The 22887-nt window shown below is 35.9% G+C and overlaps 1 protein-coding gene across 1 annotated transcript in view; it reads right to left on the bottom strand.

The window, feature by feature from the left end:
* Nucleotides 1-22887, bottom strand: part of SCFD2 (sec1 family domain containing 2) — a 319432-nt gene that overhangs the window by 256174 nt on the left and 40371 nt on the right. The window contains exon 4 of the mRNA XM_037034254.1: nucleotides 10867-11042. Coding sequence (XP_036890149.1) covers nucleotides 10867-11042 — 176 coding nt within the window. The remainder of the gene's footprint in view (nucleotides 1-10866; nucleotides 11043-22887) is intronic.

Below are 22887 nucleotides of genomic sequence, written 5' to 3'. Positions count from 1 at the left end.
GCCACGCCACAAGATTCGGCAATGGCCGCGTCCTATCTGAACTCTGAGTACGCAGCTCCTACCACTTTGAGTGCCTTTCCCACCCTTCCCTAACTGGTAAATTCCTCTTCAGCCTTTAACACATAGCAGTTTAAGTATCAACTGTTCATGAAATCTTGTTTGGCTTGCCCAGGACAACAGTGTGTGATTACTGGGGGAAGGAGGGATAAGGGAGGTAAGTAGTAATAGAAAAAAATACAATAAAATATAAACTAAAAAAAATAAAAAGAAAAGAAAAAGAACCCCCAAATTGTGTCTTTATTAATGCCTTATTAAATGAGCCACTGCAAATAATGCCACCAATACATTTCCATTCCAATGAGAAAAAAATAAAGATAATACTGATGGGAGATGACTCTGGTAGAGGGCTGTGTTTATGCCAGATAAAATGTTAAAGCTTTATGCAAATTATTCAAGGTTGTGAACTTAATATATAAATAGCTCTTACAAAGGAACAAAAGACAATACATCTTCTGTATTGCTGGAATACAAAGTGTTCCAGACTTTGCAGGAACAAGAAAATAAAAACCACTCAATCCAACTGAATTAGACTAAAGATGATCACAAACTCTTTGCTTCCCCTCCCCTTGAAAAGTAGAGTCCAGTGTTTTTCCCTCATTTCTGTGTTGCTCAGAAGTGATGTTCTAGGACTTCAGAGGCTAAGTTATGAGAATAAAAGGTCTTGTAGCAGCTTCCGCCTGTAACAGTTCTCCTGAACCATTTTCTCTTACCTGGGCCTTCACATAGAGGCCTGACTACCCTGAGACTGTCATGCTGAAGAGGCCATGTGTAGGCCCTGCAGCTGAACCCACCCTTCAAGGCACTCCCTACCAGGTCTAAACATCTGACTGAAGCCCTCTTGGACCCTCTACACATCACCCCTTCTACCAGCTGAATACCACCAAGTCACCTCACTAACTGCCACGTGGAGCTAAAGAATTGCCCCGCTGAGGTCTGCTTGGATTTCCGCCCCACCAAATTGTGAGCTATAATAAAATGCTTGCTTTAATCCAATAAATTTGGGGCTAATTTGCTGTGTGGCAATAGATAATTAGAAAACCCACCATTCATTGAAAAGTATGATAATCATTTTCATGTATTTTTCCATTATTCCTTCTAATTTTATGTACCTGACATCCCTCTACTTTCTTCTTTCTTTATAATTGGATAGCTGAGCTTATACTTATGTGTAGTTTTGTTTTTCATATCTATAAGAATAAACAGTTGTGCTATTAACAGTCTATGAAAATTCCTCACCTCATTAAAAATACTCTTTAATAACTTGATGTTAATGACTACATACTACGTTCCATCATTCTCCTATTGTGGAACATTTAAGTTGCCCCTAATTCTTTATTATTATGAATAAATTGTAATGATGATCCTTCAAAGTAAATCATATCAACATCTCTGATTATGTCCTTAAGATTAATCAACAGAAACAAGTGCTGGTGAGGATGTGGAGAAAATGGAACTTTATGCATGACTGGTGGGAATGCAGACTGGTGCAGCCTCTGTGGAAAACTGTATGGAATTTTCTTTAAAAAATTAAAATGGAACTGCCTTATGACCCAGTGATTTCATTTCTGGGAATATACCCTAAGCATCCCAAAACACCAATTCAAAAGAATCTATGCACCCTTATGTTCACAGCAGCACTATCTGCGATAGCCAAGTTTTGGAAATAGCCTAAGTGTCCAGCAGTAGATGAATTAATTAAAAAACTGTGGTTCATCTACACAATGGAATACTATGTAGCAGAAAGAAAGAAGGAATTCCTACCCTTTGTGACAGCATGGTTGGAACTGGAAAGCATTATGCTGAGTGAAATAAGCCAGGTGGTGAAAGACAAATACCATATGATCTCACTTATAAGGGGAATCTAATGAACAAAACAAACTAACGAGCAAAACAGAACCAGAGATGTGGAAACAGGGAACAGACTGACAGCTGCCAGAGGAAAGCAGGGAAGGAATGGTGGAAAGAAGAGGAAGGGGTTAGTCAAAGAACATGTATGAATGGCCCATGGACATGGACAACTGGGTGGGGATGGACTGTGGGAGCGAGGCGGAGGAGTGGGATGGGGAACAGATGGAGGAGGGCAAAGGGGGGAAAATTGGGACAACTGTAATAAAATTAACAAGAATTTAAAAGAAGATTAACCAACAGAAGTAAAATTATCAGAAAAGACATAACCTTTTCAAGCATCTCATCATATATTGCCAAAATATTTGACAAAATTCACTCTCCTAATAATAATGTTTTTGATGACCATGCCATTGAGCTCTACTCAACACTAAATTATCATTCATTAGTCTTTGTTTGTTTGAAGTGGTAAATTGCTTCTCAGTGTAGCCTGAGTTCACAGTTTTTATTAATAGGAAAAGTGAACATTTTTACCACGTGTTATTGGCCACTCCTATCTCTTCTTCTGTACAATGGCTGGGCACATATTTTCTTTAGCATTTTTTTTTGCTGATAAATGATTATGTTTTTCTTATCCATATGAATGGACTCTTTAGATTTATATATATCAGTCTTTGTCTTTATGATGTGCTGTTTTCTATTTTATTAACCTTTTATAGTAGTTTTGATTTATCAATAGCCTATGTAAAATCTTTAACAATAATAATAATGGCTAAAATGTATTATGTTTTCTATGTAACCAAGCAAAGGGTAAGTACTTTACATAAATTTTTGTATTCTAAAGACTTAACGAGTTTGCTCTTATTGTTAAACCCTCCAATTTGTAGATGAGGAAGCTGAGATTCACTTAATGAGGAAATTTCCTACAAGATCACTGAATAAGGTAAAAAAAAGTAAGATAAGGTACTGTTAAAGGAGTTCACCATGACCAAGCCCTTATTATATAAAAAGTTAAAGGGACTTGTCTAAGAAAAAGATGATCAAAAAACTATGAACAGTAAAATGACAACAAACTTACAACTATTAATAACTGAACCTAAAAAAAACAAAACAAAAAAAAACAAACAAAGCAAACAACTAGAACAGGAACAGAATCACAAAAATGGAGATCACATGGAGGGTTATTAGTGGGGAGAGGGAAGGGAGACAATGGGGGGAAAGGTACTGGGAATAACGAGCATAAATAGTAGGTACAAAATAGACAGGGGGAGGTTAACAATAGTATAAGAAATGGACAAGCCAAAGAACTTATATGTATGACCCATGGACATGAACTAAGAAGGGGAGTGCTGGTGAGAGGGAGATTCAGGGTGGAGGAGAATAAAGGGGAGAAAAAATATGACAACAGTAATAGCATAATCAATAAAATATACTTAAAAATCATATGAATAGCCCTGGCTGATGTAGCTCAGTGGATTAAGCATGGGCCTGCAAACCAAAAGATCACGGTTTGATTCCCCATCAGGGCACATGCCTGGGTTGCAGGCCAGTTCCCAGTAGGGGCCAGTTCCCAGCAGGGGATGCACCAGAAGCAACCATACATTGATATTTCTCTTCTTCTCTCCTTCTCTTCCCTTCTAAAGATAAATAAATAAAATTTTTTAAAAATTTAAAAAATCATATGAATAGATAATAATAGAAAAAGCTCCATGCAGCACAGGGGTGGGAATCTATTTATTTTTAACACATTTTTCCACTGGAATAAACTGGCAATTCTGCTTCGTTAGTTCACTTGCTACTTTTTTCTTAAGAACTCCAAAATCAGATTAAAAATATTAAGATGTGTTTCTACATACTGTGTTAGGGAAGACTCCTATTAAAAACATTTGGGCCCTGGCTGGTGTGGCTCTGTTGGTTGGAGCACTGTGCCATAAACCAAAAGGGCATGGGTTTGGTTCCTGGTCAGGGCACATACCTATATTGTAGGTTCAGTCCCCTGCCGTGGTGTGTACAGGAGGCAAACAATTGAATGTTTCTCCCACATAGATGTTTCTCTCTCTCTCTCTTCCTCCCTTTCCCTTTCTCTAAAATCAGTACACATGTCCTCAGGTAAGGATTAAAAAATAAAATGAAAATTAAAAGAAACATTTGGTACAGCACTACATAATTACACAGCAGTGGGTTTTTCTGCACAGATATGAAATGACATAAATTACTCTAGAATAAGTATTTCCATAATGTTTGCAAAAGGACACAATACTATCCTGCAAGTTGTAACCTAGTACTGCCCCTCTTGGAGTAAAGGGAGTGCAGACGCGTGCCATGCATACAGTACTCCCTCTAAAGAGTGTAGGCCTTTAGGAGATTTGTTTTAGTTAACATTCAGCACTTCTAGCGCTAACACATTCTGGAGAAAAAGAGACAAACAGCCCAATCAGTTTCCATTCAGCACTACTCCACATCTGCTTCGGGTCCCTCAACCCAGAAGTGAGGAGGAGAGTGATGAGGGGGAGACCAAGGCACAAGCATTCAGGCAAGATGCTCAGGTGAACCAAGCCTGCCCAAATGCTCAGTGTCCCTCACCAGAAAAAAGCTTGAGATCATGAACAAATACTTCTCCTACTTTTGAAGAATAGCGGCCTCTAGCAAAAACAAACAAAGACAAAACCTAAAACAAAAAATCTTGATAAATAATTCACCCCATCTAGGTCTTTGAGAGTGGTAAAAAATAGAAAAATGGAAATGAAATCCACACCCAGGCTTAAGGTTACTGTCTAGTCCCAGGTACCCACGATTGTTGAGTTAACCTCTAGGACCTTCACATCCTAAGTCAGAAGTGGGGCGGCGAGGTACTCTAGAATATTCAGTTTGCCTTGGCCTCGGCTTCCTTCTGAGATACTTGCCACTGACTTATGCCCAAGGTGACCTGTGAATGGACATAAGCACGACTTTGTTTCTCCAAAGGCTGACTAATATATAAGAATGAAAAGAAAAGAAAAGATTAATTAGACTGTTATTTCCCTCCATTCTTGGAAACTCAGTGTTTAAAAAAGAAAAGATGAATCCCAGCAACGGTTGGGGAGGCCAACAGGGCATGAACAGCTTAGAGGGAGTGGCTTAGGACAGAAAATTCAGTCAGTGCAGGGAGCAAGCCAGGTGGCTGTGCCCGTCTTGTTCTTCACAATATGAAGACCCACCCAGATGTACCTTCCACCACTGGCATAAAGTCTGTATTTGAAACTTTTTTGGTAGGCCCGCAAAACGCAAAGAACCAAATGTTAGCTTTGAACTTATTTTGCCTGATTACTGACTCTGGCTTCCAGCTGGAATAACATATGACATCACTGCTTCTAAGGGAGGCCCGGTTTGAAAGCAATCGTTCACTTAGTCCATATATTTGACCCTCACTTTCTAATCAGATGCTTGGCACCAATTTACCTAACTACAAACCCTTGGCAACGTGCCTTCCCTGGGCAAAGGAACAAGAGGTTCATGGGTGTTATTTTCTATTTTCCATTTGTCTTTCTCACTTATTATTCAAACATATAATACCATAATGTGATGGAAAGAAGAAAAACATACAATAAAATATTCTGCAGGAGAGAAGTGAAATTGAGATGATGTATCCTTACAGAGAAATATCTCTCATCAGGTTTCATGCAAGAGGCTGGCTGAGGAGTAAGACTCATTATGGAAATTTCACCTGGATGCCAGATTTATGGTTCTATTGAGAAAAACCACAATAGTAGGAAACATATTTTAATAATCACAGTGCTCATAAAGTTATTGACTTAAATGCATATAGACTTAAATTTTTATTAATGGGTTATGTAGACCCCATTGTGTTTTGAAAACTTTTTATCCTGAGCACAAGTATGAGTAGAGTATAAGAAGAAAATGGTCAACAATCATTCTGATGCCTTTCCCCAGAACAAATATCCCAGCAATAAACAGTAGTGAGGGGTATCAGTTGGATCTGCGTTTTGACCAGGTTTTGAAATTCACTAGCAATAGGACTATGGTCAGTTCATACCTTGTCCAGCCTCTGCTATACAGTTTTCAAGTCTGAATCAGCAATTTATTTATTTATAAATTGGTTGATGAGACTCTAGAACTTATTTTTCTCACAGGGACAATACTATAAATACACTCAGGTACTTAGACCATCCTAGAAACTCCCATGAAAATGGTATAAATGGTGCTAATGTACTGATATCTAATCCACATTACAAAACAAACTATGTACATCCAATAAACCATGTATGTTTCAGACTTGTAACCTCTCTGTCCAGCAGACAGCACGTGCTCAATAGATCATTATTACATGGAATAGGGCAGAATACTTGCTTTTGAAAAAGGCTTTTCAATCTTTTCCCCCCAACATTTGGAAATGACACCTCTCTTGGCAAAGAACTAGAGGGCAGAGACTTACCTGGACAAAGTAAAGAAACAACTTAAATTTCTGAGAATTAATAAAGTTTATTCTCCCTATGTATAGATTCCCAGGTAATCTGAATGGGGGGTGGGGGGAGGGAAGGGGTAGAGGTCTTCTGAATTAGTAAAAATCATAGGAGCCCCAGATGGACCATCATGTTAGCCTATTCATATCTCTCCAATTCCAAATGTCCTTCACCTGGTTCTTTTTCAAAGAAATACCTTAGAAAAAATTTAAACTCTAACAATTCACTGTTACATTAAATTAAATTAAATCTCATACTTTATATCCAAATATCCCATGTATCAACACAAGCCATTAATCTGATAATTTCCCCATGAGATTGTAAAATGATCAGAATTACAAGGCTCACAGTAGAAACTTCTGAGGCAAAAATTGCAGTATGAGATGACAGATGGCCAATAGATATATCAAAAGATGCTCAACATCACAAATCATCAGAGAAATGCAAATTAAAACCACAATGAGATAGTACCTCACATCCTTCAGAATGGCTAACATCAACAAATCAATAAACAAAAAGTGCTAGGAAGGATGTGGAAAAAGGGAAACCCTTCTGCACTGTTGGTGGGAATGTAGACTGGTGTAACCACTGTGCAAAGCATTGTGGAGACACCTAAAAATATTAAAAATGGAACTGCATTTTGACCCAACAATTCCACTGCTGGAATTGTACCCTAAGAATACTGAAACACCAATTCAAAAGAACCTATGCACCCCAATGTTCATAGTAGCACAATTTACAATAGCCAAGTGCTGGAAGCAACCTAAGTGCCCATCAGTAAATGGATCCCATCCCTAAGTGCCCATCAGAGAGAAAGAAGGAGCTCCAACCCTTTGTGACAGCATGGATGAAACTGGAGAGCATTATGCTAAGTGAAATAAGCCAGGTGGTAGGTAAAAGACAAATACCATATGATCTCACCTGTAAGTGGAACCTAATCAACAAAACAAATAAGCAAGCAAAATATAACCAGAGACACTGAAATAAAGAACAACCTGACAGTGACCAGAAGGGAGGCGGGGGAGGATAACAGGGAAAAGAAAAGAAGTAAATAAGTAAGTAAGTAAGTAAATAAATAAATAAATAATTTTTAAAAAATATGGAGGCTGAATGGATAAGAAAATAAGACCCTTACATATGCCATCTTCAAGAGTCTCACTTCAGATCAAAAGATCACACAGACTGAAAGTAAAGGCATGGGAAAACATATTTCATGAAAATGGAAACAGGCAAACAAGCAAACAAAAAACTGGGGTAGCAATACTTATACCAGACAAAATAAACTTTAAAACAAAGGGTGTATAACAAGACACAAACAAGGACCCAGCAATTCCACTTCTGTGTATTTATCCAAAGAAACCCAAAATGTCAAATCAAAAAATACATACATTCATATGTTCATTGCATCATTACTTACAATAACTAAGATAAGTGTCCATCTACAGATGAATAGAAAAAGTGAAGCACATATACAGTTATGACACAGCCATAAAAAAGAATGTAATCTTCCCATCTGCAACAACATGGATGAACCTGGAGGGGTTGTACTGAGTGGGGTAAGTCACACAGAGCAAGACAAATACCATATGATTTCACTTACATGTGAAATCTTAAAAACAAAATAAACAGACAAGCAGAAGAGAAGCAGACTGATGGGTACAGAGAACATTTTGAAAGGCTACAAGATGGGAGAGGGGTTAGGAGAATGTGTGGAAAAGGTGAAAGGATTAAGAAATACAAACTGGTAGCTCCAGAACATTCAAGGGGATGGAGAGCACAGCACAGGGAGTATGGTGGGTTGGTAATATTGCAATGACTGTGTATCATGTCAGATGGGTGCTAGATTTATCAGGATGATTGCTTAGTAAGTGATAGAATACTAATCACCAGGTTGTACACCCGGAAGTAATACAATATTATATGTCAGCTGTAATCTAAACATTTAAAAATTTTAAAGTAAAAAAGAGTATTTCTACATATGACAGTAAGAAAGTATTATAAACTTTTTAAAATTTAATTCACAATGGCATCAAAATCTTTAAAATACTCATGAATAAATCTATTAAGTCTCTTTTGTGGAGAAAAGCATAAAATAGGCATATTGGTTTTAAAATGCTGTGGTACTAATTCTGTGGTGAATAAATTGAACACTGGAATACTAGAAGCTGGTAAATAAAACCACCTGTATATGAGATCTTAGTACATTAGATATCAGTAGGAAAAGGATGAATATTTTTGGTTACAAATAACAAAATCTAACCGTTAAAATGATTCAAACAATGAGAAGAATTATCTTACAAACCCAAACATTTTGAAGTAAGGCTCAAAGTCATCATTAAAGATTTAGGTTCTGTTCTGTCTTCCTCGAAATGTCAGTGAACTAGCTCTCATCATTATCACGAAATGCTCAAAATGTCACAAACATATAACAAGAGGCTTACAAAGGATCTCGTTTCTTCATTGTATATCTTTCTATTCAAGCAAAAGGAATCTTCCCTAGAGTCACCTCCAGCAAACTTCCCTTTTCCTCTCTTTGGCTAGACCTGCTAAACCACTCATTAAGTGGGGAAATGAGAATACCAATACAGTCTGAGACGAATCAGGCTCTGCCTAAATCATATGGGGAAAGAGTAGACATGGAACAAAACTGGTGTTCTGTCAACAAAAGAAGAAGAGAAATGACTGTTGGATAAGTCATCTATGGTGGAATCAATGGAATGTTTTATAAATGGTGTGGGGGAAACAGGCTATCCATATGGAAGAAAAGAAAATCAGGCCTTAATAATATAAATGAAAATAAGTTTCAGGTGGACTGAAAATTTGAATGCAAAAGCAAACATTAATTCTCAGAAGAGAAAATATAACAATATATTTAGAAATTAGGGGTAAAAGATTTCTAATATAAAACATAAATATGTACAGACCATAAAGGATAATATTAACTAGACTACATCAAAAATTCAAACTTTTATACAATAAAATATACAGGAATTGAAATTAAAAGACAAACCATAGTCTAGAAGTATCTATGATATAAAAGTTTTTGCTGTTACTCAATAGAGAAAATGGGCAAAGTAAAAGAATAAGCAACTGATAGAAGAGGAAGATTGAATAGCCAATAAATATCATAAAAGATGCTCAACATCATAGTAGTCAGAGAATTGGAAATTTATACACAGAAAGTATTGACCCACTACAGAAATGTTTAAGTTTGAAAATCCTGAGTGTTGGACACAATGCTGGAAGACAACTGTCACCCATTCCTAACAGAAGGGCAACTTCTCTGGTGATGTATTTGGTGATACTCAGTAACCTCCGAAACACGCATGGCCAACAATCTAACAACCCATTCCAAGGTCTATATCCTAGAGGACTCTGCCACATGTGTATCCAAAAACCTGTTCCAGGATGCTCATCACATTTATTTCAATTGCACACACACTCACACACATGCAAATATGGAAGAGCCTAACCATATATCAATATCAAATGGATAAATCATTGTATCTCTAAATAATCAAATAGTTTGGTATAGTTTAAATGAATGAACTAGATCTACACATGTCAATTTGGATTATATTAGAAATAGAATGTTGAAACTCTTTTCAGTAGAGGCTACAATCCCTGAATGAAAACTCTACTAACTATGTACTGAGCATTTATAACTTCATGCACAATAAACCTATTATTTTAAAATATTTAAAAAATACAATGTTGAAAAAGCCAGTTGTCTAGGATATTGATAGTATGTCACTTATGTAAAAAGTAAAACCCATAAAGGAATCTGTATTATTTACGGAAAAATAAATATTCAGTAAAAATAAAGAAGTCAAAGAATGCCAGGGAAGGGAACAGATCAGAGATTCTTCAACTTGATTTATCTGCAGTTTTATTTCTTTAAAGAAAAAGGATATAAAATATTACAAACTAGTAAATTATAGTGAGGTATACAAAAATACATAGATAATTGTCATACTATGCTATGTAAGTTTGAAATAATTTTAAAAAATTTAAAAATACATCTTTTTACAAAAGTTTTCCATTAAAACATTTCATCAATCATGAAAAGGTCCAACTCCACATACAAATTTCTTCAAAAAACTACAAATGGAGTTTGCTTCCCTTCATCTTTTACTAAGCATCATTTTAAGGCACAAAACATTCTACAGGCAAAGTAGCAAGAATAGAATAAAGGTGCAATGAAAATCAAGAAAGGTCCAAGCGGCATGTAATTGAAAAGAGGTTTTCAAAAGTGAGTCCAATGTTCAAAAACCATTCTTAGTATTGAGTGAGTAGCTAAAGATATCACTGTCAAAAAATATTTTTAAAGGTATGGAAAAAGTTTCTAGATAAATTTTAATTTGGGGCACAAGGAGAATATGATATAGGACATATATCAACAATATGATTTATTACTGAGACCACAATAAATACTACTGTTTTTCTCTGGAAGTGATAATTTTCATTATTAATATCCCAAGAAGCTCCCATAGCAACATACCTGGAGAAGGAGCCTTTCAAAAGCCAGAAAGTTGTCCCACTTGGCAGTCTGGGGGTGTTTCAGGGTTTGAACCGTGGCCAGTCCAAGCTGCAGGAGTCCACAGTGATTCACTAGAGCTTTGAGGTTGTTCTTGAAGAGCTGAATGTAGGACATGAGCTGCACTGGTGTGACTCTCCCTGGAGAAACAGAGTAATTTATCAGCGAGCCCTCTCCTGGGAGTGTTAAAAATAATGAGAAGAGTTCCATTAATAATATTAACTGTCTTATATCAGCACAGGACTTCAGAGTTGACTGCAAGCCTTGCTAAGCTATTGTGATTCTTACAACAATATGGTGACAACAGTGAAATTGAAATTATTACCTGCAAATTGCAAATGAGGAAACAGGTGTTAAATGACCTGCCCAAGGTCCTATTGCTAGTAGAATTCATTTTCTAATTCTGCAATACCCTGGAAACAAGTTCTCAAATAAAGCTGTACGAACAAATCGTTGAGTTTAACATGAAATACCTCTCCAAGACATATGATCTAGCAATCTAAGAGGCCAAAAGACAAGATTCCTAATTGTGTATGCATATAAAAGGAGAAATCTGCTATGACTATAGCTAAAACTTTATCACTGGTGCCGTGGGTTCATGACAATAAAACAATAAAAGCTGGCTGTTACACCAGACAAAAATGTATGAAAAACCAGGATGGCAAAAACACTGGAAAATAAGGCACCAGAACTAAGAGTCTAGTGCTCTTTTTGCTACAACAATCACCTAGATTGAAACCTGAAAACCCACAGCATAAAAAACTAGAGCTTGTACAAAAACACAAACAAGTGAACAACAAAAACTGTTGAAGAGCCAGTCCTTCAGAGCCTCTATTTCACTTTTGCCTATAGCAGTCCTTTGATTGAGTCACTTCTCACTTTCCAGCCCATTCAGTTTAGTGCCTGCCATTTATCAGTGCATGAAACTCCTGAACACCACATATTCCTCCTGCTGGGCAAGAGAAAGGCAACAGAACCAAATGCAGATGCCAGTCAAGTAAATCTTTCCTGCATGGTTACCCATGCCGTATTTGCGGGTTGCTCTCCAACACCTACAATCCAAGTTTGTTTATTACATTGAGGTTTGTTAACACTCGGCAATGAAACCACCTGTCTTTATTTAGCACTTCATAGCTTCCACAGTGCAGCCACGGCCTCTTCTCATTCTCACAGCCATTCTGTGAGGCAGCAAGCAAGGCGTGTGCTGCGTCGCTTAGCCCCACCCAAGTCACTGAGAGTTCGGTGTCCTACACAGTGCTAAATGGCAGATATCACTTAAAAAGTGGTTTTTGCTATAGATCATAACATACACAAAAAAGAAAGACCCTGACAAAAGAAACATAAGCCTGTGACATGTTCTTTTTCATTGTGTTTTTTGAAGAGGTTAAGAATTTTGAAGCTCCTTACCAGTTTATCAGGGTGAGCATCTAAAGAATAAGAAGAGCAGAAATGTAAGTAGGGAGTTGAGTTCCACAAGTTCTCTTGGGCCCTTGGGAGAACATGAGTTCCTTCCTGATTCTCAAAGCACAAGCTAATGATTTGCTTGCTTAAGTACTAACAGGGAGGAGCCTTAAGAACTCTGGTTTTGAGTCATGTTTACTAAGGTATAATTTTCACACAAAACGGGTCCAAATTTAAGACCACTGTGAGCACCATGTGTTTGGTTATACACTGTACTGCAGGTGAGGGTGGTGTGGCTCCTGGACACACAGAGTTTGGCCTATCATGAGAGACACATTCATAAAAATAAGTGCTTAATCATTATGGTGATAAGTACTGCTAAGGAAAAATACAAAATGTCTTGAAAGTGTGAATGTCTCCGTACAATACGAAACTGCCTATCCCTCCAATGCTGTCTCCTCAACTGGAGGAGGAAGAATTAAACAAGCTCAATATACGTACAATCTATTCATTATATAACTGTCTTTTAGAGACTGCAAAGAGTGGAAATCATCAGAGAAAGTCACCAGAGGGTCTGTTGAGATTTCAATTTAAAGATAAGAGTGTCTCTGATTCAAAAATACAGTTGAACTCTTTATTCAGTTAGCATTTCCTTGCTCAGACTCAGTAGCCATGTTTACACAATGCCACCTTCCCACATACGGAATGCGATCCAAAGGAACAAATGGGTACATTTCATAAAGGAAATGCCAACAGAGCACCACATTGTGTGCTCCATTATTCACCCTTGCTGCTTTATTCTGTTCCCTTCTGTATATCCTTTCCTTACACACACAAGCCACTAATACTTCATAAGATATGACACAAAAGCAGAATTTTTGCTAAAAACCCATAAATGCTAATCGGAATTTAGTAAAAGTATACTTCACACAATGTTTTAAAGTATAGGCTAGTTATATTTACAAAATTTTAAACTTAATTGCAACCTTACACAAAACAAGTCTAAATCAACTAAAAAACGACCAAAAATGCTACTGTGGAATCAATGACTTGAGAAAGCTTTTCAGCTTCTATCAATTAAAACAGCAAGCAACCAGAACCAGGTGCTGAAAAAGCCATAGACAGAATATTTATTCAGATCTCACATTAACAACAACAAAAAAAACCCCCAAAACCCAAAACACTTGTCAGGAAGATTTACATGGTGATTTCAAAATGTCAACCCAGAAAGCTTTGCAAAACATTTTTTAAAACAATAAAAACAAGGGTTATTTTATATCAAGACTGACTAATATATAGCAACGTTTTGAAAATTGACAATTTGAAATCTGAAAAATGGCTTTCAACTATTATGTTTTCTTTTTCTTCTTCATATCGTTTCTAAGAAAGAGCAACAGGCTTCTGATTTTAATTCAGCTAGGAGAAAAACATAAAACTTTATCACCCATCAGTTTCATATATTTTAAAACTCATTGAAATATAATTAATTATCTCTTGGGAGTAAAGGACAGATTTGGAAAATAAAAGGATTTAATATTTTAATAAGTCTGTGATTCTTTAAAAACTGAATTTAATGGAATTCAAATGCATAATAAGCCTATTTTTCTATTTACTATATATACTTGATAAATTATGACAACTTGTTTTGTGACATATAAAAATATATTTTAAATGCCTACACATAGATGATTCTTTGTCGATATTCTTAAAGACTATTCAGTGTCAGGTTTGATTAAATCACAAAGCTACATTTTAATGGTAGAATCTAGCAACCACCATCAGAAATTTTGTCTAAAATAGCAAGGTTAATACTCTATTTTTTAAAACTCTTGGTACAAGAAATAATAATGTCATCCCATGTTTTCATTCATTTTCCTAAAAACATGAATGAAAATATAGTGTGTGGAATTTAAATAAACAAACATGTATTTTAACACTTGCATTTCCAGAAATCAGTATCTCATTTATCTTGTCAATCACTTTTCTAATATAATATTTCTTATTTAAAATATTTAAATAGAGCCCAGCTAGTGTAGCTCAGTGGATTGAGCACAAGCCTGTGAGCCAAAGGGTCACCAGTTCGCTTCCCAGTGGCACATGCCTGGATTACGGGCCAGGTCCCCAGTAAGGGATGTGAGAAAGGCATACATTAATGTTTCTCTCCCTCTCTTTCTCCCTCCCTTCCCCTTTGTATAAAATAAGTAAATGAAATCTTTTAAAAAAGACCACCAATTTCTGAAAAAAAATTTTAAATAGAATCTGTTGGGCCAAAACTCTGGTTTATTAACTCACAATTGGCAAATGGGAATAATTTCAATATTACAAAAAAATTACATCTATTCATTTGTTATTTTTCCTCATTATTTTAAAACTTTGTGCCACCAAGTGCCAGCAGAGGATCGCAAAGTAAACGAACACAGCTGAACAGTGCGAGTCACCGTGGAACTGGGCGTCCTCAGTCCTTCCCTTAGCTCTGCTCGGCCACGTGTCCTGTCGCCAAAGAGCTTCCTGTTTGATTCTACCTGATCTTCAGTGCATTTTGGCTTTGCCTCCATACCTAAACAGCCTCAACACCTCTTTTACACCTTTTCCAGTGAGCTACCTTTCACTCTTTTCTGTTCGTATATATGCTGTAACATTTTGTTATTTATAGAAATTTAGCATGTCTTTTTAACTGTGCTAGTATTTTTATTGGTTTTGTTAGTGCTCTAATTAGAAATTTGCATAGACTTTGAATGGGCTTCTGCTAATTATATTTTTTAAATCATGAGCCCTGATAATTTAGTGTGCAATTTCACAAAGCAAGTTTTCCAGGAATAGATATATGATAGTAAAAACACCCATCTAATATATAGACGAAAGAGGCAACTCTATTAAAGCTAAACTACTGGTTGGTAGACAGCAGCATCAGAGAAATTTTCAAGTAATTAATTCAACAGTTGACATAAGAGAGCCAGAGTCTTGTGTATGAAAGATGGTTTGGAGTTTTGTAAATAATGTACAAAAGGTTCAAAGGGCAGACTGAGTGTATGGCATAGGGTTACAGCCTCTCTTCATGCTGACAGAATGACAGAAAGGGACTAAAAAGACAGGAACAGACAACAACAAAGAGATGGTGACATCATCCAGAAGCAGGATTGCAAACACTTGTGCTCCCATCTGTTGATTATATTTGTGACTTACATTATATACTTAAACTTCCTTTTTTGTCTGTCAACTACAGACAGCATCTATGCCTTTTCACGTTCTAAGAAGAGGATATTAACCTCCTTTACTTTACTTCTTATTTTCCTCTTTTATCTTTCATGTAATCTTTACTTTTATTTTTATTTGGTCAAAATTGAGTGCATTTATATTTTGTTCTCTAACTATAATTTAGTCTTCTGTGTTTCTTTATAGTTTGATCTGGAAGTTCAAAATAATCAGTAGTGTTTGCATCATTGAGAATTATATAATAAGGGGCTATGATTACATTTCTTTATGATATAATACACTTTGCTCCTAGAATGCTCAATGGATTTCTTTTGGGTAAGGGACATTATCGGCCTTAATCAAAAATTTAAAATATTCTAGTCTCAAATGTACTATCTTATCTTTGAAGTCTGTGGTTTCTTTGTTTCTTTTTCTTTCTGGACACTTCACTACCAAACCCCTTCACTCTCCAAGTCTGTCCTGGGTGGATGGTTCTCCAGGCTTTTCTGCACAGCCAGCAGCCCAGAACCCCCTCTGTTGCTCTCTTCGGTTGGAACACTGTTTCTTAAGTCCGTGAATTTTCTTTCTTGGTGTACCCCTTGTTTTGCTGGACATGCTCAGGTAACTTTCTCAGAAAAGGTATGCAGAAAGCAAAGCTCTTTTATGTCTAAAAAGGCTTTTTCTCCCCCTCGGAGTTTTATCTGGGTCTAGAGTTCTTGTTTACAATAATATTTTCCTTCATTACCTTCTGGTTTTCAGGGCTGCTGATGAGGAATGCGTGCTACTCTCATTCTTGTTCCTCTGAAGGTACGCTTCCTTGTCCCAATGTGGGGCCCTTAGAATTGTTCGTTTTCTTTTACTCTGAGGATTCACAGTGTTTATGTCTAGTTTAGAGGTTTTTTATTCTTTTTACTTGTTTTTTGTAAGCCTATTCAACTTGATTATGCCTTTCTTCATATCCTGGGAAGTTTCACATTCTTATTTTGCTAATTTCCTATTCTTTGATTTCTCTCTTTTCTCTTTTCAATTTTTTCAATATCCTCTTCTTTGTACATTTTAGGAAATTTTCTTAGTTTATCTTTAAATTTTGGCTGAATTTTGCTTTCATAATAATATCCTTACTTCCAATAGCTCTTCTTAAAATAGGAGCTTTACTAAAGACATACAACTCAGAAACCATAAAATTAATCATGGAAGTATGCAATTCAGTGGCTTTTAGTATAGTCAGAGTTGTGTAATCATCACTAATATATAATTTGAGAACATTTTCATAACTTAAGAGAAAGCCCATACTCAAATTTCTGCACTTATGAGGAAGATATACAGTACAAAGCAATACATATATTAAACTATAACCTGAATGAAATTTGCAGTTGGGAGACATAACTGTACTTAGCTATACCAGGAAACTGAGAGACAACAAAAATGTGAACATTCAAGTAATTACAGCTACAGCTGAACTCAGATTTTTTAAATATAATAATACTATTACATCATCATTTCTATAGTATTTTAAAATTTTTTAAATTGAGGCATAAATCCCTGAAAGGTAAAAGAGGAATGGAAGAGTACTAAATGACAAAGCAAAACAAACAATAAAAACAAACCTCCTACTCTCACCTGCCCCAAAGGACTTCACCTAAATAAGTGAAAAGGCACTGCAACAAAGAAGCCCACTTGCCAAAAGGTAGGAGCAACTTCTAGACTGAGAAGCCTCAGGTATAATGGAAATGGCAAGCATAACATAGAGTATACAAATGTTTTTTATAAAGATTTTATTTATTTATTTTAGACAGAGGGGAATGGAGGGAAGAGAGGGAGAAAAACATCAATGTATGGTTGCCTCTCATGTGCCCTCCCACCAGGGACCTGGCCTACAACCCAGGCATATACCCTGACTAGGAATCGAACCAGCAACCCTTTGATTTGCAGATCAGCACTCAGTCCACTAAGCCACACCAGCCAGGGCATTAAAGCATACAAATCTGAAGTGTACAGTTCAGTTAATATTTACATATGTATCTATTCATGTAACCACCACCCAAATCAAGGCATAGAATATGCCTAGCACTCTAGAAGATTCCATTGTATACTTATCCAGTCAATAATCCCACAAAGGTTTACCATTATTTTTATCTTCATTACTACAGATCATTTCTGTCTGCTTTTGAGCTTCATATAAATGGAATTTTACATATGTACTCTTTTGTGTCTAGCTTCATTTTTGAACATTATCCATACTCTCAGTCTTTTTTTTTTTTTTACTGTATTTCATTGCTCTATATGACTACAGTTTCTTTTCCATTCTGTTTTGATGTATTTTTTGGTTTTACAATTTGAGGCCATTATAAGTAATGGTGTTGAGAACATTCTAATACATGCCTCCTGTTAAACATGAACGCTCATTTGCACTGAATAAATGTCCTGCTGTGGAAGTGCTGGGCAGGCGTACACTTAGCTTTAGTCGACACTGCCAGTGTTCCGTGGTTGTATCAATATCTTCACACATTTTAAATTTGATTAAATTTAACATTATTTTTACAATATACATGTAATATTTAAAATGAGGCACAACTAACTGTATGATTCAGTTTCTTCAATCTTTTTAAAGATTTTATTTATTTGTCTTTAGAGAGGAAGGAAAGGAGAGAAGAAGAGAAATATCAATGTATGTTTGCTTCTTGTGAGTCCCCTGCTGGGAACTGGCCTGAAACCCAGGCATGTGCCCTGACTGGGAATCGAACCACGATCGTGTGGTTGGCAGGCCTGCGCTCAATCCACTGAGCTATACCAGCCAGGCTTCTTCATGGTATTTTATGCTGAGTAGCCAAAATCTTAATAAGAACGACAGTAAACAAATCACGATGGAAAACATATTGCCATAATATTAGTATGCACCTTTATTTTATTTTTTCCCATTATTTGTTTATATATTTATTTACCTACTTTCTTACCTAGTTAAAGATAAAAGACCTAGAAGGTAAGATACTAATTTATGAACAAAAGTTACACTGAAGAGCAAGATGGTGGGGAGGGGGAAAGGTACTTTCACTTTTTACTTTACATATGTTATGTTTGGAATTTTCTAGAGGCATGTGCTAATGTTACTTTTTAAATAGTCTCTTGATGCTGAAGTAAAATCCTGTCTATCTATCCCCTATAGAATGAACCTACGTGTATTTTTCTGTAAAAATATTGAGTTTATTATTATCACTGATTTGTACAATGGACGAAGCATTATTTTTCAACAGATGAAGATACAGAAGAGTAATATTACCTGTCTGCTTCCCACCTCTGTTGAGGTCACAGGGCAAAGAAATGTGGTTAATATGCAGGTGGAGAGATTTAAGTCAGACATGAGAAAAAAAACTTCACAATCGGGACGACTATTAGATACTGAATCAAGTTATTAAGGAGGGAGGAGGGAAGACATTACAAATCTCCTCCCGCAGGGGTTTGAAGGTCAGTATACACAGCCATCTGTACAGTGAAACTTGGATAAAGCTCAGCTGGGAATTGAGGCCCACTTTTATAACACCATAAATCCTGAAGATGGTTTTCTGGAATATCCTTTAAATAGTATATTTTTCTTGTAGCACAGATTTGGAGCTCTACAGCATTACCAAGAGAGAATAAAAAACTAATGTAAAAAGAGAATTTTATTTATTTTTTAGAGGTAGGAGAAGGGAGGAAAAAAGAGAGGAAAGAAACATCCATGCATGAGAGAATCATTGATTGGTTGCATCTCACAAGTTCCCAGTGGGGACCTGGCCCGCAACCCAGGCTGACCAGCAATTGAGTCAGTCTGCAGGCCAGCACTCAACCCACTGAGCCACACTAGCCAGGGCAAGAGCATTTTATTTATATGAATCAATTCAATCAATGGGTCCAAAGTACAGAAATCTATTGCAAAGACATGTTTCAGGACAGTGCAGAATAAAGTATAACTACTGTAGTACCAAGGGTCACAAATAGAAAATATGTACTGTAATTTCCCAGGTATAATGCACTCCTATATATAATGTGTATCCATGTTTTTGGCCCAAACTTTCTGGAAAAAAATTTCATTTTAATTTTTTAATTCAATAATTTACCTATATTTAGAAACAAAACCAACTGCCATATTCCAGGGTATTATTTTTCATATGGATATCATTATTGCTTTCTACAGTTATACTTTTAATGCATAAGCATAAATAATAGAATTAAAAACATTTATATAGATATGGAATTAGTACTACCCAAGTATAATGTGCATCCTTATTTTCCCTCAAAAATTTTTCCAGTATACATGGCAAAATATGGTAGCTCTCCAGGAAAATTACACAAAAAAGTGAAATAAAAAACCACCAGAAACATTTATGGTTTGGCTTTCTTCAGAAATGGAGCCTTTCTGAGACTGAGTTAAACACTGCATCAACATTTATAAACCCATCAGAGAGCATGGAAAGTAGACAGAGGAGTCTCCCAGACAAAAGAAGGCTAAAAAAATACATCTCCATCAAACCAGCACTGCAAGATATGCTAAAGGGACTGCTATAAGAAAGGAAAAAAAGAGTGCAAGAGAGAGAAACACAGGTATGAAGGGAGTAAAATGACAATGAATAAGTACCTATCAATAATGTTAACTGTAAGTAGATTAAATATTCCAATCAAAAGACACAGGGTAGGTGAATGAATAAGAAAACATGACCTGCACATATGCTGCCCATAAGAGACCCACCTCAGAACAAAAGACCTACACAAACCGAAAGTGAAGAGTTGGAAAAAATATTCCTAGAAAATGGACAGGAAAAAAAAGCTGAGCTAGCAATATTTATATCAGACAAAATAGACTTCAAATCAAAGGCCATAAAAGAGACACAGAAGGACATTTCACAATATTCAAGGGAAGAATCCATCAAGAAGCCATAAACATTAATAGCATATATGCAACCAACATAGGAGCACCGAAATATGTATGAAAAAACTTAGAGGACTTCAAGAAAGATACAGACAGCAACACAATTATAGTAGGGGATTTTAACACCCACTGTCAAATATGGACAGATCTTCAAAACAAAATATCAGCAAAGATATTGCAGCATTGAACAATACCCTAGATCAAATGGAATTAACTGATATATATGTATATAGAACCTTTCATCCCAAAGAAGCAAAAAACAGATTCTTTTCAAATGTACAAGGAACATTTTCAAAGATAGACCACATGATACAACACAAAACAAGCCTCAACAAATTCAAGAAAATTGAAATCATATCAGGCATTTTCTAACACCACAAGAAATGGAAAAGAGAAGCTAACCTCAAGGGAAAAAACTCAAGAACATTCAAATTCATGGAGATTGAAGAGCATGCTATTAAACAATGAATGGGTTAATGAGATCAAGGAAGAAATCAAAAAGTTTCTGGAAACAAATGAAAATGAATTCACAACAGCCCAAAACCTATGGGACACAGCAAAGGCAGCCCTGAGAGGGAAGTTCATAGCAATACAGGCCTAACTAAAAAAAAAAAAGATAGAAACATTTCAAATAAACAACCTAACCCTACATCTGCAGGAACTGGAGGAACAATAACAAAGCCCAGAGTGAGTAAAAGGAAGGAAATAACCAAGATCAGAGCATAATTAAATGATATAGAGACTAAAGAAACAATTAAAAGGATCATTATATCAAGGAGCTGGTTCTTTGAAAAGATAAACAAAATGGATGAGCCTTTAAGCAGACTCATCAAGAAAAAAAAAGAGAGGACCCAAGTAAACACAATCAGAAATGAAAGAACAGCGATTACAACCGATACCACAGAAATACAAATGACTGTACGAAATTACTATGAACAACTATATGCCAAGAAAATTGAAAACCTGGGTGAAATGGCCAAATTTCCTGAACAGACCAATAACAGCTGGTGAAATTGAAGCAGTAATAAAAAACTACCAATATACAAAAGCCATGGACTAGATGGTTTCACAAAAGAATTTTACAAAACATTTAAAGAAGAGCTAACACCTATCCTTCTCAGACTATTCCAAAAAATCCAAGAAGAAGGAAGACTCCTTCTTCAAACTCTTTTTATAAGCCCAGCATCATCCTAACTCCAAAACCAGATAAAAACAAAACAAAGAAAGAAAACTATAGGCTCATATCACTGATGAATTTAGACACTAAAATCCTAAACAAAATATTGGCAAACCACATCCAGAAAAGCATTAAAAAGGTCATATACGATGATCAAGTGAGATTCATCCCAGAGATGCAAGGATGGTATAATATTCACAAATCAATAAACGTAATACATCACATAAACAAATGCAAAGACAAAAATCACACATCAATATCAATATCAATAGATGCAGAAAAATCATTTGATAATGTACAGCACCCATTTGTGATAAAAACACTCAGCAAAGTGGGAGTAGAGGGAGCATACCTCAACATAATAAAGGCCATATATGAGAAACCTACAGCCAACATCATACTCAATGGGCAAAAACTAAAAGCTTTTCCCACTAAGATCAGGAACAAGACAAGGATGTCCACTTTCACCACTTCTATTCAACATAGTATTGGAAGTCCTAGCCACAGCAATCAGACAAGAAAAAGAAATAAAAGGCATCCAAATTGGAAAGGAGGAAGTAAAACTGTCATTTTTGATGACATGATAGTGTACATAGAAAATCCTATAGGCTCCATCAACAAACCACTTGACCTAATAAGTGAATTTGGCAAAACAGTAGGATAGAAAGTCAATATTTGGAATTCAAAGGCATTTTTGTACACCAACAACAAAATATCAGAATCAGAAATCAGGAAAAAAATCTATTTGATATAGCAACAAGAAAAATAAAGTATCTAGGAATAAACCTAACCAAGGAGGTAAAAGACCTATACTCAGAAAACTACACAACATGGAAGAAAGAAATTAAGGAAGACACAAACAAATGGAAGCATATACCATAATGTTCATGGATTGGAAGAATTAACATCATCAAAATGTCCATACTACCCAAAGCAATTTACAGATTCAATGCAATCCCTATTAAAATACCAATGAGAGGCCCTAGTGGCCTAATGGATAAGGCACTGGCCTCCTAAACTACCAATGAAATATTTCACAGATATAGAACAAACATTTCAAAAATTTATAGGGAAACATAAATGACCCTGAAAAGCCTCAGCAATTTTCAGAACAAAGAACAAAGCAGGAGGGATCATAATACCTAATATCAAACTATACTACAAGGCCACTGTAATCAAAACAGTCTGATACTGGCATAAGAACAGACACATAGATCGATAGAACAAAATAGAGAGCCCAGAAATAAATCCATATCTCTCTGGTCAATTAATATTTGACAAAGGGAGCAGAAGCATAAAATGGAGAAAAATA

Source organism: Sturnira hondurensis, unplaced genomic scaffold, assembly GCF_014824575.4.
Source record: "Sturnira hondurensis isolate 20B ecotype Veracruz unplaced genomic scaffold, ASM1482457v3 Scaffold0022017, whole genome shotgun sequence".
NCBI classification, from domain to species: domain Eukaryota; kingdom Metazoa; phylum Chordata; class Mammalia; order Chiroptera; family Phyllostomidae; genus Sturnira; species Sturnira hondurensis.
The sequence above is the reverse complement of the archived record's forward strand: the minus strand, read 5'-3'. Positions and strand labels throughout refer to the sequence as shown.